Source organism: Phoxinus phoxinus, assembly GCF_949152265.1.
Source record: "Phoxinus phoxinus genome assembly, chromosome: 6".
In the NCBI taxonomy this organism is placed as follows: Eukaryota; Metazoa; Chordata; class Actinopteri; order Cypriniformes; family Leuciscidae; genus Phoxinus; species Phoxinus phoxinus.
The window spans coordinates 7,862,218-7,878,594 of NC_136881.1; the positions used below are offsets into that span (position 1 = coordinate 7,862,218).

Below are 16,377 nucleotides of genomic sequence, written 5' to 3' on the forward strand. Positions count from 1 at the left end.
GCGCTAACTTTAGCTCTCGGTAGGTGAAAAACATGGCGTCAGCTAAACAACTTTTTAAAAATAGCTCTAAAAATGCCACTAGACAACTTTCTGCACTCCATATTGCCATTACGGTAGTTGGAAATTGAGGTAGACCGGAAGTAGTGGGTGTTCATTTGGATGTAATTATAAAGCGCCATGGCATTATGTTTCGGTAAATGGGTTATTTTATGATGCGCTGAGCAAAATATTCACATTTATATGATCTTAGTCTTGTTACTCTCACTGAAAGAGTATTCTTAGGACTTGACCTAGTTTTTTCAAATATCAATAACCATGTTCTTTCTTCTTATTTCTGCAGGACACAAAACAAAAATCTGGTCATGAGCGGGGAATCTGATGAGAAATGAGGTCCTCGGAAAACACAAGCACTTCCTGCCCTGTGGGAGGCTATGCATGGAAATGCTCAGATACGCTATCTGAAAAGCTAATGAACATAAACAAGACTCTGGTCATAAATGAAGCTTCCTTTCCAGTGTGACAAGACACCAAGCATACACTGAAAAGATTTTTCTAAAGCTGATATTCCTAACAGCACTGAACAATCATCCATGTGATTTCAACATTACATCCAATTACAATCAAAGACTTGCTGAATATCTTGCTGAATACTGCTAAAGATCATAACCTGTGTAAACAAAACAAAAAACGGCTGGAGCCATGACTGAAGCACAGATGTCCATTTCGTCTGGGTCCAGTGGACATGGAGGAGGTATGGTGACCAGTGCCTTACTTTGCTGGGCTATGGCTCTCGTGTTCCTCTCATTGACAAGGGTGCCTGTTGTCCAAGGTGATTGCTGGCTGATTGAAGGGGAAAAGGGATTTGTGTGGTTGGCAATCTGCAGCCAGAACCAGCCACCATACGAAAATATCCCCTTGCATATTAACAGCACAATTGTTGACCTGCGACTCAATGAGAACAAGATTCGAAGCATCCACTTTTCTTCCTTAAGTCGCTTCGGCAATCTCACATACCTGAATCTGACTAAGAATGACATCTCTTACATTGAAGATGGGGCTTTCTCAGCCCAATTTAATCTCCAAGTGTTGCAAGTTGGCTTTAACAAGCTAAGAAACTTGACCGAGGGAATGCTAAGAGGTTTGGGACGATTACAGTACCTCTATCTTCAGGCTAACCTGATCGAGACTGTCACAGCCAATGCCTTCTGGGAGTGTCCTGCAATTGAAAACATCGACCTTTCCATGAACAGAATTCAGCAGCTTGATGGTGCTACATTTCGTGGTCTATCGAAGCTTACGACTTGCGAGCTCTATGCAAACCCGTTCAGTTGCTCATGTGAGCTGTTAGGATTCCTGCGCTGGCTTGTTGCGTTCCCAAACCGGACAAGTGAGCGGATGGTGTGTGACACACCCGCTGGCTTTTCAGGCTACAGTCTCTTGAGTCAGAACCCCAGAATGCCAAGATTTCGCAATGCTTTTCATGCACTCTCCTCTGTCTGCAACGATGACAACGTGACACCGTATCTTCACGGCTCTTTAGACGGGAGCACTCCCACGATGTTGCCTGATTTGAGCCCTTGCGGACTGGATGACTGTTCCTCAGGGACATTTCCAGAAGAGCCCATAAGCATCAGTCCCACCTTTCTGGATCCAGATGCCCGTCCTATAATGAAACTAAAAGAAGTTACCCACACAAGTGCAATAATCATGATCCAGATTCCAAATCCATTTCGCAAAATGTACATCCTTGTCCTGTACAATAACAGCTTCTTCACCGACATCCAAAACCTGAAAAGCCAGAGAGAAGAAATAGAGTTACAGAACCTTAAATCTCACACTAACTACACATATTGTGTGGCATCTATTCGTAACTCCTTGAGATTCAACCACACCTGCCTGACCATCTCCACAGGGCCAAGGACATTGCAAGAACGTGTGGCAAATGAGTCAACTGCCACTCATTACATTATGACCATCCTCGGTTGTCTCTTTGGGATGCTCATCGTACTGGGTATAGTGTTTCATTGCCTGAGAAAGCGCAAACATCAAGACGAGCCAAAGAGTAAGAAGCTGGAAAAGATGAAAAGAAACTTAATTGAGATGAAATATGGAACTGAACTGGAACAAGGGACTATATCACAGCTGTCACAAAAGCAAATTATGTCCACTGGTGAAACAGTACAAAGGATGCCATACTTGCCAACTGCCAGTGACACAGATCAGTATAAGATGCAAGAGATCTCTGGGACACCAAAGACCGCAAAAGGGAATTATATGGAAGTGAGATCAGAGCAACCAGAACGCAGTGTGAGGGAATGCAGCATTCCTCCATCGGAAACCAGCCAGGGATCTGTTGCAGAGATATCCACCATTGCAAAAGAAGTGGACAAAGTGAACCAGATCATTAACAACTGCATCGACGCACTCAAATCCGATTCAACATCATTCCAGGCCGCAAAATCTGGTGCCGTGTCCACGGCGGAGCCGCAGTTAGTCCTCATATCAGACCATCCACCAGGCAAGTCTGGTTTTCTGTCTCCAGTGTACAAAGGATCGTACCATCATCCCCTACAGAGGCATCACAGTATGGATGCCCCACAAAAGCGTGCAAGCACGTCCTCGAGTGGTTCACTGCGCAGTCCACGCTCTTACCGTTCTGAAGGAGCTTACAGATCAGAGTCCAAATACATTGAGAAGGCATCTGCGCTCGATGAGTCAGGAGTCATAACAGTCACGCCAGCGGCTGCGATCCTGAGGGCAGAGGCGGAGCGGATTCGGCAGTACAGTGAGCATAGGCACTCCTACCCTGGTCCCCACCACATAGAGGAGTCGATAGAGGTGTCAGGGAGCCGAAAGTCATCCATTCTGGAGCCGCTGACGCGCTCGAGACCACGGGAGCTGTCGTATTCGCAGCTCTCCCCGCAGTACCACAACCTAAGTGGCTATTCCAGTCCTGAGTACAGCTGTAGCCCTTCTTTTAACCTGTGGGAACGTTTTAAACTACACCGCAAACGTCATAGGGATGAGGAAGAGTACATTGCAGCAGGTCATGCATTAAGGAGGAAAGTACAGTTTGCCAAAGATGAGGACCTACATGACATTCTGGACTACTGGAAAGGGGTTTCTGCTCAGCAGAAATCATGATTGCTGTTTTTATAGCTGATCCAATTAAAGAAGACTACACAAATCTCTGGACCAAACCAGCCAGTATCAATGATTAAGTGACAAGCAAGCACTCACTTTTAGAGAAATAGCTTAGAAGTATTGCTAGCTCTTTTCAATCATTCTGTTTGAGAATGAAAACTAAATACAAGATACTGTAGATCTTGCAGTGAGTGTACGTGCCAAGTGGTAAGAATAGAAAACTTTTAACAGTATTAACCTCAACTCAACATTTGATTTTTTATATATTGGAAATAACAATAAACTACTATTATATTATCATCCTCATCATCATGACCATCATTGATTAGTAGTATTACTGTTAAGATTGATTCTTCTTATTATTACAATTAATCTTTGGTTATCGCATGGCCGTGTCCTGTGACAGTATTGACTGTTGTGTACTTGGAAAAACATACAACTCAAAATGTCTGCCGAACACTGTTCTCCCCAACCTTAGGTTTTTATACAGACTGTGCAACTTTGAAAAACGCTCTTTTTTTTTCCTTCTTCTTTAGCGACTGTTCAAAGGACAACCGCTGAATTTGCTACAGGAGCACACCTCTACTGGATTTTAGAACGACTTTTCAGAAAAAAAAGCTTCTCTCAATGCTTTCTCCATTCTTTTTTTTGTAAAGTTTACAATTTCAAACATACAATGAATGTTTCAAGTCCTTAAGACTTACACCTGCAATGTGATTACAATCACATACAGACACAGCTGTGCAGGTAAAACTGGCTTTCTATGGTTGTATTTCATTAACAGATCTTCAAGCAGTGCTACTGAGAAAACTGAACCCACAAACTCCACACAAGTCCTGCATACCGGAGAATGAATGTACTCTGTTGTAAAAAGTATTTTTCTCCAACATCAGTTTTACAATATTTGGGGCCTAGTTCAGCCTCAAAACCTTGTTTGATTCTTGTTTGCAAGACCTTCAGAAATATGTCCGTCTCAGTCAAAGATATTGCTACAACATGCCTACTTTAAACCACTGTGAACCCCAAGAACTAAATCAGTCCTGGGGTTTTTATTTTTTACTGAGATTCAACAGAGCTATGTCTTCTACGGCTGTTAATCCAGGTCTAAAGTGCTGATCTAGGCAGCCCTAATAGCATAATCTTTTCTCACCGCCATTAATGCTGATAGACAATTTAGATTCCACTGATTTGAACAATGGAATTGGCCTCTCAAATTTGAAGACCTGTACTGTGAAACCAGACATTACAACACCCTGCTTCATGGAGTGAAATAACATGACATTTAAATTATATCTGAATCAAAGTGCATGTCAAATACTTGACAGAAATGTTGTCAACCAAATATTAAGACCTAGAGTGCACAGTGTTGTTTTTTTTAGCCTTCATATCCCCTATCCCAAAACACGAGTGGATCGTTTTAGAATTTTGTCAGGTCGAGGTAATATGTTAAACAATGTCATTCTGCCAACTGATTTTGTGAATGAAAATGCCATTGTCAGAATGATTGTTGTCAAACTGAACAAAATTATTGCTTATGGTTCTGAAATTGGATTGGTTTCTCTACGGCAGCTTGATCCTGAACATGCACTGTCATCTTGTACCTAACTTGAAGATTGTTTCTGTTTTGTTTTACAATTAAGTTTAAAACGTTTAGCCAATTCCAGGTAATTCCTGTGAGAGCTAAATGAATGTCTACAAGAAAGGACTAATGCATGATAATAGGGACAGTATAATTATTTAATCAAAATGTCTGTATAATTAATGGAATCATCAAGGTCTTCTTTAAACAACCAGAAGATTTCTCGGATCTTTCCCTTAATTTGTGCGTGAATAAATCTTAAATATTTGATTATCATACTCAAATCTTTGAAAAACATGTCCCCAGTGCAAATCCATACTTTTTAAGGTTCGACTTACATTCACTGTATCTCATCAACAGGTTTGTTGAGTTGAGTGTCATCTTTTGCAAACTGTAGCACTCCAGAGTTTCCATGGACACTGAAAGTAAGTTGAAAATGACTTGGTGAATGTACAGCAGCCTGAAAACAGCCACATGTATGGGCTGATTGTAAGAGAAAAAAGAATGGATATCAAAGGGCTTTCATGTCTGGTGGAAATGTCAAAGAGCACAATAAAAATGGTTTTATTTCTTAAAGAATAAATACTTTTTTTCTCAGACATATTGTGCTTTAAGTGGAGCTTAAGGTAAGTCTCCTGTTGTGTTTTTGTGAGAAAAGCACAAACACACTTAGGTAGGCTGAAATGCAACTGCATGTCCTATTGTTTGGGTCTGAGAGACTTATAGCAAACTAGGCAGCAGCCAACATCTCACAAGGCAGTCCAAAAAGTTTGAATCTGGGATTAGATGTCAAATTTAAACCTGGAAATCAAAAACTGTAGAAATAAAATGAAAAAGAAACATTTAAGATTCTGAACTTTACTACTAAAATTTAATTATGACTCATCTTGTGGACTCCTTGGTCCTGAAGGTCTGAAGTACTTCCAATAAGACACAAAACGGAACCTTCTCAAATCTTGATGGAGAACACAATCATCAGATTATTATTATTTATTTTATTTTCAAATCAGCTTTTTGGTCAAATAGCTGGTGATAAAATCATTATAATAAAATCATTAAAAAAGAAACTTTTTACTAGTAGTCCCAAACTTGTAGGCCTCACTGTCCATTGTTTTTCATGTGAAGATGCAGAAGTCTTTATAACAATAGAGCAGAAGCACAGCTACCTAAAACCTAAACCGTATATAAACTTGCCTTCCAAAATGTAAATAAAGTTGCCCTACTGATGCAAATTAACAATCCAAAAAGTTGCTATGATTATAAAATTCAGCACCCATTCTATATTTTTTTGCTCACCAAAATATTCTACACTGTCAGGACAAATGTACAAATTTTTTTTAAGAGGGTTCAACATCTCATCATTGCGAAAGTGCCCTCAAAGATACAGCTGCACCTTTAGCATACCTTGAAGTATACACTTTATGTACAGTATATATGCACAGTTTATGCACATGGGCACCAAGGTGTGGGCATTTACCGTGATGATAATCACATCTGTCAGTGTGATAATAAAATCCATTAGTTTACATTTGGTGGTCAATCCAGTGAGATCCAGTATCTTTGACAGGATCAAGTCTCAAAAAAGCAGACTTGGTGGTTATCCATAAATTTGGCTTTGAAATAAAATGTACATGTTAAAAAAGTCTCTCAAAGCAACATGTTAAAAGGATGTGAAACACATCTGCAGCATCACAGCTCTATCAAGCACTCTAGTGTGTGACCGACTGCACCTGTCACTCAGAACAGGTCGCGTCAACCCTGCGCTCGCCGCCTCCATCACAGCCTGTTCGCAGGCACCTTTGATGGAGTGACGGAGCATTTTTAACACACCTGTGACAATGTCATGTGTGAAAAGCATAGCAGCTCTTCTAGTGCACCGTAAAGCCACTCTATTCCATTTAAAGCTCATGAGCATCCGTTTACTTTAAACCGCACATTATAAAAAACTATTTTTTTATGCATCTCATTCGCTATGTTGTGAATCAATATATCATAAACAGCGATTAAGCGATGCTGATTTCGACAAGACAGCCTCTAGAAATGTCCGACTCCCTGGGAAGTGTCTACTGAACTAGGGAGCAGATTGAGACGCACTCCATTAATTTATGTTGGTGCTTTTTCACCAAACAGAAAATTGGACTAAAAAAAAGTTAGCAACCTAAAGTGCACTATATGCAAATTATGATGTGCTATCATGATAACAATATACTGTAAATACATTTGTGCTTAGCTGTATTCTGATTGGCAGTTCCGATGCAGTGTTCAATGCTATAATACATATATGCAGTTCAAAAGTTTGTTGTAGTGTGCAAAAGTAGAGTAAAACAGTAATAGTGTGACAATTTGAAAATTTTTTCAAAATGTAGTTTGTTCCCGTGATGGCAAAGCTTTAGTGATACATTGATGTTTGTTCAGCGTGTAGTGCCCTTCAGACTGAGCATACATGCTCCCTATATATTACCTTGCCATCTCACAAATCCCTGTGAGGTTCACGGAAGGTTAGGTGATCAGAAGTCAGAACATACTCATTTATTTTCACAGGTATTCACCTTCCTAAACAAACGATACAGAACAGAGGACTTGCACTCGCTATCATTTACAGTCACATTTCAGTGTAAATGCAGAATCATGCTTGGCTTTGCCCTTCTTTATTCCACAACTGTGAAAGGGTTAAACATGTAGTGAAAGCAATATTCATTTTGTCTAGGTGTAAAAAGTGCTTGGTGCATTTTTGATCATCAATTATCTCATAATTATTCTGTACATTGTATCCATTAAATCAAATCAGGCTGTTGAGGTCTGAAAGAGCAAATGTACATCCCTATATGTTCACAAAGCCTCCAGTCAGCACTGATAAAGATGTCTTTTTAACAATACGCTGTGAGAGACAGTGACCTTTTGCCACTCGTTACTGGCTACAGGAGGAGCTCACATCATGGGGTTCAGTGAGATTCATTCCGGTAATCACCGCCTAATTAGTCTTTAAATGCCTGTGCTCACCATTAGCACATACTTTCACCAAAACCCCGAGAGTCCCAAGGAAAGATTCTGTTTGCTTAAAGCTGCAGTCCGTCGTTTTTCCTCTTTGTCGCCATCTCTGTTAGAAATCTGCAATTGCAGTTATTCGCGGAATTATTAACTGTGCGTGGGTAGTAAATCGGCATGAAACAGCGCGGATGAACACAATGTATTGAGGCTGCCTTGTCGCTGTGGATACTGTAACGTTACTGTCATCAGCAATCTCAGAGTATACTTTTTGAAAGTGTCAACATTAGAATTTTCATCGGAAAATGTCATCTGAACAAGTAAGTAACATTCACTTTTGTTCTGACCAAATTCGGGGGGTGGGGGAAAGCATTGCAGTAGGGTAGCCTACCATGCTGATCAAATCTAACGATTGCTTATATCACGTCAAAACGTGAAAAATATATTTTTTCTGTAGCCAATCTGAAGTCCGAAGTCTTTGTGTTTTACAACTGGTGAATCTCCAGTTGTCACTGGTGATTGTCGCTTTAAACTTTCGGGATCCGCCATACCAAGTGCTAAGCTAAATCTCCACCTCCATCATCCACACACGCTAGCCGGGGACTCCTTCTCTATGTGTACAGAAGTGACGTAATGACGCAAAGACATGCTCGAAATTCCCGCGGAAATCCACCAGTACCACTGGAATTAAAATCATTATTACAAGCTTACCGTTTTGAATCGAGGTAAGGCAAGCAGATCGTTTTGAACACTGGCTGGTTACGTTTTTTTTCAAAAATGTCTTTTTTGATATTTTTAAACACAAAAAAGTGCCGGACTGCAGCTTTAATCTGTGTGGGAAACATAACCTTAAACTATGTACATCAATTTATTCTTGGCAATTAATTGTATAATGCTATCTTTCTACACATCAGTTTGGTGTTAACAAATTGTTATTTCAGTTAAGGGTTTAAATTGCAAAACAATATATATAAAATTGAGCATGTCTCACAAATATATTCAGCATAACTGATGGACGAAGGCACTTATGTGTGGATATTTAAATACATAACGCAACTACAGTATGTCCTTGATAATCACGTTTGGCAATGCATTTACAAATGACTGAGATTCCCCAATTATGCTTTTATTATGCAGATGAGTTTGATTCCCAAGGAATGCGTGCCATGAACTGATTTATACCTTGAATGCAAAGTCGCTTCTGCCAAATGCATAAATGTCCAAGGACAAACAAGCATCAAAACATTTACTTGCATCTTTATCTGGTTTTAAACCCCATTTCTATTTTTAACACATTGCACAACTATTCAAGACTATGTTTTGTATATATCTATATCTATCTATATCTATATATAACTGTTACATCAAAAGCAGTGTGTGATGTCTTGGGTCTTTTAATAAGAGGTCAAATGTATGTAGATAATCATCAAGTAAATAAAATAAATTAAAGCCAACTCAAGGATCTTCTTAATTTTGGTGCGCTCAGTAATGGGGAAGGTATAAGGTGAACCACTGGGCCAATCGCTCTAAAAGGACGTTAACTTATAAAATAAGAATTCTTTCATTCAAAATTACGGTACATTTAATAATATATTGGCTGATTCTACACCATTTATTTACTTGGAAACTTTATTACTACAGCTTTAAGTATCACTGAGCTAATGAGGGTTTATCTAAAGGCTAAGATCTGAGCAGAGTCTAGCGGACGGACTCTTGTGAGGGAGGCAGGAGGGGCAACATGTCTCCCTGAATTACAATAACTGAATTACACTGATGCAAATCCAGTCAATCTTTCTCACTCAGACATGCACACACACACACACAAACACATGGCGGTTAGAGTGACAGTCAGGCTAATTAGCTAGGTTTTAATTTGCTAGAGGTTGATCAGTGTCATGATCTCTTGCCAAATTATAGAATGCATGTGTGCATGTAAAAAAAAAAAAGTGAAGGAGGAAAGCAAGAAAACTAGAATAAAACAACCAAGAGTCAGTTTCAGAGGCAAGAGGAGGTCTGACCGTCTGACACTTTAAAAGCTCGTCCAAACTGGTCAATTATGGACATCCGCTTGTTATACTGATCATCTAGTAGAGCATCCTGGTCAAGCCGAGTAGAGCTAGTAGACCACCTTAAATTGCACAAACCAGATACAATGAGCCCATTTCCTTTTAAATGAAGAAAAAAAGGTCTTCATAATATCTAATCATTTCCAGCACAAACCATATACAGTATGTCCCAAAAACCAGCGCAATCACCTCATCAACTCAAAGTCAACATACAATCAAAATTGTGCCTATTTCCCTTTCTAAAAGGGGATTTTTTTTTCTTTTGGTCATCTTAATATCTAATAATTTCCTGGTCAAGCTGAGTGGAACAGACCAGCACAATCCAGATACCATGCTCCAAAAACCAGCTCAAGTCAACATGAAATCAAAATGGACCCTCATTTTGATTTGTGATGTCAATTTGCTTGTTTTTTGTTAACATGCATTAAGTATCATGCATGAACTAAAAATGAATAACTTTTGTAAAGCATTTATCAATATAGATCTGTGTTAATTTATATTTATTTGTAACATTGAAAATGTATAGGCCCCATGTGAAAAGGAACATTAACAATATTAATAAATGCAATACAAACCCTAATGCATCGTGAACTACTACTAGTTAACGTCTTGAACTTATTGTAAAGTTAAATGTTGTTAAGATGGAATAACCTGGCTTTTGCTTTACACTATACATTTAAACAATTTTGCAGACACTTATGCAAAATTCAGTTCTTGCATTTCCTGGAAATCAAACCCACAACCTTGGTGTTGCCAGCAGAATGCTATACTGTGTGAACTCCAGGCGGACACAAAAACAACAACAGTAAGATGTGTTATCACACCCTTCCATTTCTGGCACTATGCTAAGCTACAAAGTAAAATGTAAAGTAATACAAAAAATGGATTTGAAAAGACTGTTTGAACATAGGCTACTGCTACAGTGATACTAGGGCTGGGAAATACTACCTAACCTAAAGCAAGTGTGACATTACAGTAAATGGGCCATGCACCCCGTATAATTGATGTGTGACCGAATCTGTACATAAATAGATGGTCTGATTACCTCATTATTATCTCTCTTTGGTGAGCTAGGCAGGCATGTAGGAACGGTCATGGCTCTAATGCTCCTCAAGGTCAGAATAACGCGGATGAAATATTGCAGGCCACATTTGAAGGCACACAGACGGGAATAATCCACTGTAGCGATTTCTATTCAGTCAGAAACCTCAAACGGGCGCATTACTCAACAATGCAATCCTCAGCAATAGGATCATATGAGGATCATGGATATTTACATAAAGTGAATGGTGGAAGGTTTAAGTACTAACGTCATGCTTCCAATATCTAACAATGGCTTGTAAACATCACCTTAGTGACGTGACGACTCACGAGCTCTTGCTCAAGCCGTAACAATCTCAAGAAGACACAAAAAGAGACGCTGCAGGCCTACTCACCGTTTCGGCTACAGCCCATCAGTGTCACTGGTGTCACTCTTGCACAAATGATGCAAGTCATTATGTCTGGAAACTTAGGGTTAGATATAGTGGTATTTGTATAAGTTATTTTTCATTATAATTGATAAATAAGATGCAATATGGTGTCAATTGCGTTTGTATAAAATTAGAAAGTGTGATTAGAAACATGAAAGTAGCCTAGCGCCAGTTTGTTTGACCAGGGATTTTCATTTTTTTAGACACAATGACCCCCCAATTCTGATCATCATGAGTATGCATCTATCTTTTATAAAGCCCCAATTGATACACTGAATAATGTATACTATAAATCTAAAATTAGTTTCAAGTTACATTGTTAGATATTTTTTCTACTCACTAGCTACTATAGCAATATACTGTTAGTGTATTGAAACTTAATACACTAGTGTGTATTGACACTTCAAAATGTCTTATGTATAATTTATTTTAATATAATTTAATATATTTACCAGATTAATAACTAACAAATAATCACAATTAATTGTAAAAGTTAGTAAAACGTATTAATTATTTAGGGTACGTTTACATGACAATGAGGTAAAAACGCTGTATTCTGCTGCCAGGCCAGTAGTGGGCGATGTAAATAAAACACTACGCGCCAACACGTAATATGCATGTGCATGACCTCACCGTTTTCACAAATTAGTTTTTGTAGTTTACTCACGGTATAGTTTTCGAAAACTTGCACTTTGAAAAAAGTTTGCATTTTCAGCCCGCCAAACCACCAATGTAAATGAAGGCGGCCAAAACGCATTAAAAGTTTTCAGTTGAAAACAGTCATGTAAATCAATGCACTTTTATTACATTCATTATTTTTTCTCTATACTTTTTGTCGGACACAGTCATTCCCTTGGAACTGTGTAATAAACACAGCCTACATTTTATACGTATAGCCTAGCCTTGGGTGGACCAAGATATACGTCTTTAGTAACACACTAAAGCTATACTGTACCAGAATAGAGAGCTACTCTGGTGTATAACACAATACATGCATGTCTTAAAGTATCCCAGCTGTTGCCATGGTAGCTTACAGCATATGCTAATTTTTATATAATTATCCAAAAATGGAATATTCATAAAACTTTTATTTTAAAACCCCCAATGTCAATTACTACAAGACATTTTGAAAATTGTGATACATCAAAGTGGCTGCTGGTCTCTCAACGCATTTCAAAACCGGTAAGTGACCCAGAATCACTATGGCAACAGCAGCCCTGATCCGTCCCCAAAAGAGGACATACAGTACAGTACTGCGTGGTAAAGGACAGTCACCGATCATTCTTAATGCCCTCTTTTGCTAACACACCGCATGCCATCCTTACAGTCTAAACTAATGTCCCCTAAAAACACTCTCATTAAACAACGTCACTCAGAAAACATACATACAGTACACTAATAAAACATTCGCACAAATAAAGAAATATAGGCATACCAATTTCAGTCAGTGACCTACATACATAAACTTATGGTGAGAGAACTATAATAAAAAAATTTTTTTTTGAAATGTTGCCTGCATGCATTTTAGTGTTGTGTGTAATATTGCAAAATAATTTGTTTTTCTTAGCAAATTCATACCTTTTTGTGTCCTCTCCAAGAAAACTAACAAAACGCAATATTTTTTCCAGGTCACATTATGCTGCTAAAAACAAGCCCTTTTTATTTATTTATTTGAGGCATATTTGACATATTATGTAAGTAAAATGCATATTTTATTACAAGAGCCCTGCGTATGCCCCGTGCAATTGACTGCTGGCTGAAGACACGGTATTACTGTATGTCAGAAGTGAAAGTGAGAATTTATGTAAATGGTTGAGCTCCTCCAGATACAGTATATATATATTATTCATCTTTAAATGTATAACAGAAAAAGGCTAGCCTGGATTATTAGTGTCCGCAGCTGAAGCATCCTCCATTTACACTGTTTATCTCAGGTCTCAATACCGACCCTTCAGCACCATCTGAGCTCGATCCCTTCTTGGCCAATCAATGGTTATGAACTTATTAAGAGCCAACACACAGTACGAGACTGACACTGTCAGGATTGAGTACATTTATAGCCGAGACAGAGAGCTGAAGATGGCAACACAACAGAGCGTAATGTTCTGAAAAAATGTGAAATGCACACGGACTGGACTCAAGCAGATTTTGAGGAAACCGATAAAAGCTGTACACAACATTTTAAGCTAAGCACCTGCGTACTCATCCAGTTTCAGTTTGCACAAACCCAGTTTAAGTTTGAGGTCTTATTATAAACAAGTTTATTATGTGTTAACCGTTATATAAAAGCAAGTATTGTAAATGTATTCAGGTCTGAAGCGGTGTGCAGGTGTTTTGCTGCCACTATATTCACAATTCAGAACGGCTCTTTATACCCAATTGCTAAAATTAAGTATTTCACACAAATCTTTGTAAGAATACCCTTACTAATCGCTGCAAAAGTCAACCATTTCATTATTTTAATCTGCATCGCCTACAACTGATTCCTTTAAGCTTGCCAAGCTCTTCCCGCCACAAAATCCTCACACAAAGACGGTCTGTCCGTTAATATATGACAGTGGACCTGAGGGAATAGAGAAATGAACAGTGAGCGCAGAACAAAAGAGTTAAAGAATGAGCTGGAATAATGGAGAGATTTGCAGTGTAATGGCCCATTTTCACAGTGGTATTCATTTACTTTCTGGAATCATCTCTGAAAGTAACATTTGGTAATGTCATACACTACCATTCAAAATGCAAAAATCAAAAACTTCTGTTTATGTACTGACAGAAAACAGTGGGTCGGCACCCGTCTAGATTTCATTAAACAAAAACACACAAAAAAACACATACATAACTTTTATTTACAATATTTTATTTATTTATTTATGTGTGTGTGTCTTTCTGTCTATATATCTACACACACACACACATTTCAATTCACTATATTGAAATATATTGCTTATTTATTGGTGGCTATCTATCAGAAATGACAGCCTATATGTCTGTTTGGAGAAAAGTTTTTCCTTTGGGCTTTTCACGTTTCACTTTGGGATCCCACCACGGATCTGCCATAACGACTAAAAACGCTGTATTATTCATGTCAGGCCAGTAGTTGGCGATATCGCTTTGTAAAGAAACACTACGTGCCAATAGACTGAACACGTAATACGCATGTCACCGTTTTCACAAATTCGCGTTTTTGTAGTTTTCACAGAGACGATAACGGTATCATTAAATGAGTAAATGAACATCCAAAACACAACAAGTTTTACGTTTTTATTTAAATGGATTTAACTATAATTCTATAATTAAATGGATTTAGTTAAATTATGTTGTGTAAACGACCCCTTAATTATACATACACAGTGCCAACAAATTTTCTATAATACATTAAAATATTTATGATTTATATGTTGCTTGCATATTGCTATAAATAACTTTTTTTTTTTTTTATGAGAATACAAAGCACATTTTAAATTGCAGTACATTTTCATAGTTGCACAACAGAATACAACCAGTGGCTAACCAGGATATATATATATAAAACAATGACATCAAGAGAAACACTTTCATTCAAGTGTGTCCAAAATTTTGGATGTCTTAAATGACATAGGGCGACAAAGGATACGGCACAGATTCCGTTAGAAACCTCTAATGTCATTTCATTGGATATAAATCTTTGAATCGAGCGGAGAGTAATTCGGTAGTCAGACAATAAAGCCCTGCAGCAGAGAAAGGGAAGGGAATGGTAAACAGATCAAAAGCAACGACAGAAAGGCAGAAAAATGAAGGATGAAGAAAATTCCTTCTGGGGCTCTGTAATCTTTTTAGGGTGCCACTAACACCGCTTCAAACCTCTTCTGGAACATTGGAACAACCGTGATTGGCTAGCCAAGCTTATGAGAGCTAATGTGATTGTGGCCTAGTGATATCTAACGTTACTTTATGTGTATGTTGGGAGAGATAGAGATAGAAAAAAGGTTGAGTGTGCAGGATTTATGGCTGCTAATATAATCACAAGCGCTGTTATCTAGTTGTAGGACATTTTCTGTAAGCCTAAGAGGAATCAAATGCAGCAAAAGCCTCTACGCACTATTATCTAGCAAGATAAGTGAGATCCAAAAGCAAACAGGCAGATTTTCTAGTCACAGCATTAATCTTTATTATACCAAAAGCCTATTCTCACTCTTAGAGCTTGAACTTGTACTAGTTAAAAATACCCAAAACCTCTTCAAATCATCGACTTATCTCAGAGTTTGAGTGACAGGGGTTGTGTCTATCGAGAGAACCCGTCTCTGTCTGCTTCAATGCTCGTCGCTGTGGCAATGCAAGAGGGAGCGACCCAGCGTGACACTGTCTCTAGTTTCAAATGCCATGGCAAACTAAGAACAGATAAGGCAAACAATAGAGAGATATCTCCAGTCTCATCGGTGCAACTACCAAACCTCTATGAGGAAACAGACGGACACTTTGAAGGATGGACAATTTTCCTGGCATGGGAGACCACATGTTGGGGGAATGTTTTGTGGCAGCCTTATTTGGTGTGGTAAATGTCATGCTATGTGCTAATTAGCATGACAGATGTTGACGTAAGCACTACAATAGCACTGGAACACTTTATGCTGCATATATTTTGAATTTTATTTTCATGTTTTTGTAAAAAAAAAGATTGGTACATGTTGCAGACCACAAAACTTCTTTTTTTTTCAAACTACAGTGAGCCCAAAAATAATCTTTGGGTATTTAGATAGCATTAGATAATTATAATCATAACAGAAACACTAACACGTTTTGTCGCATATATCTATTATTGTTAATTTAGCTATATACACTACCAGAATGTTCATATCTACACCAAAATAATATTTTCTTGGAGTTACAATTTCACAAGACCAAAATACTGGAGGAAAATAAATCTATAAAATGGAAGTATATATATATAGTAATAAGACAATGGCAGCTTATCTCTCCTCTCAGTCCTGAAGTCCATATGTTTTTTTGCAGCGTTGTCTAAAGCTTCTCAAATATTCATTATTTATCCATTTACAGCTCCTCATTAGCATATATAGCCTTTTCCAACCCAAAGCTTTGAATTATATAACGATCGTTCATGAAAAACAAAAACTTTCATTAATAACCAATGAGAGGC

The 16,377-nt window shown here is 38.2% G+C and overlaps 1 protein-coding gene across 1 annotated transcript; it reads left to right on the forward strand.

The window, feature by feature from the left end:
- The first annotated feature begins 362 nt into the window (after positions 1–362).
- On the forward strand, positions 363–5,266 carry elfn1b (extracellular leucine-rich repeat and fibronectin type III domain containing 1b). Its single transcript, XM_079615039.1, has one exon. The coding sequence runs from the start codon at positions 700–702 to the stop codon at positions 3,142–3,144; it is 2,445 nt and encodes an 814-aa protein (XP_079471165.1). The 5' UTR covers positions 363–699; the 3' UTR covers positions 3,145–5,266.
- Positions 5,267–16,377: the final 11,111 nt, after the last annotated feature.

Excerpts from the sequence above, each read along its gene's own strand:
- elfn1b (XM_079615039.1), top strand. The coding sequence starts at position 700 with ATGACTGAAGCACAGATGTCCATTTCGTCTGGGTCCAGTGGACATGGA.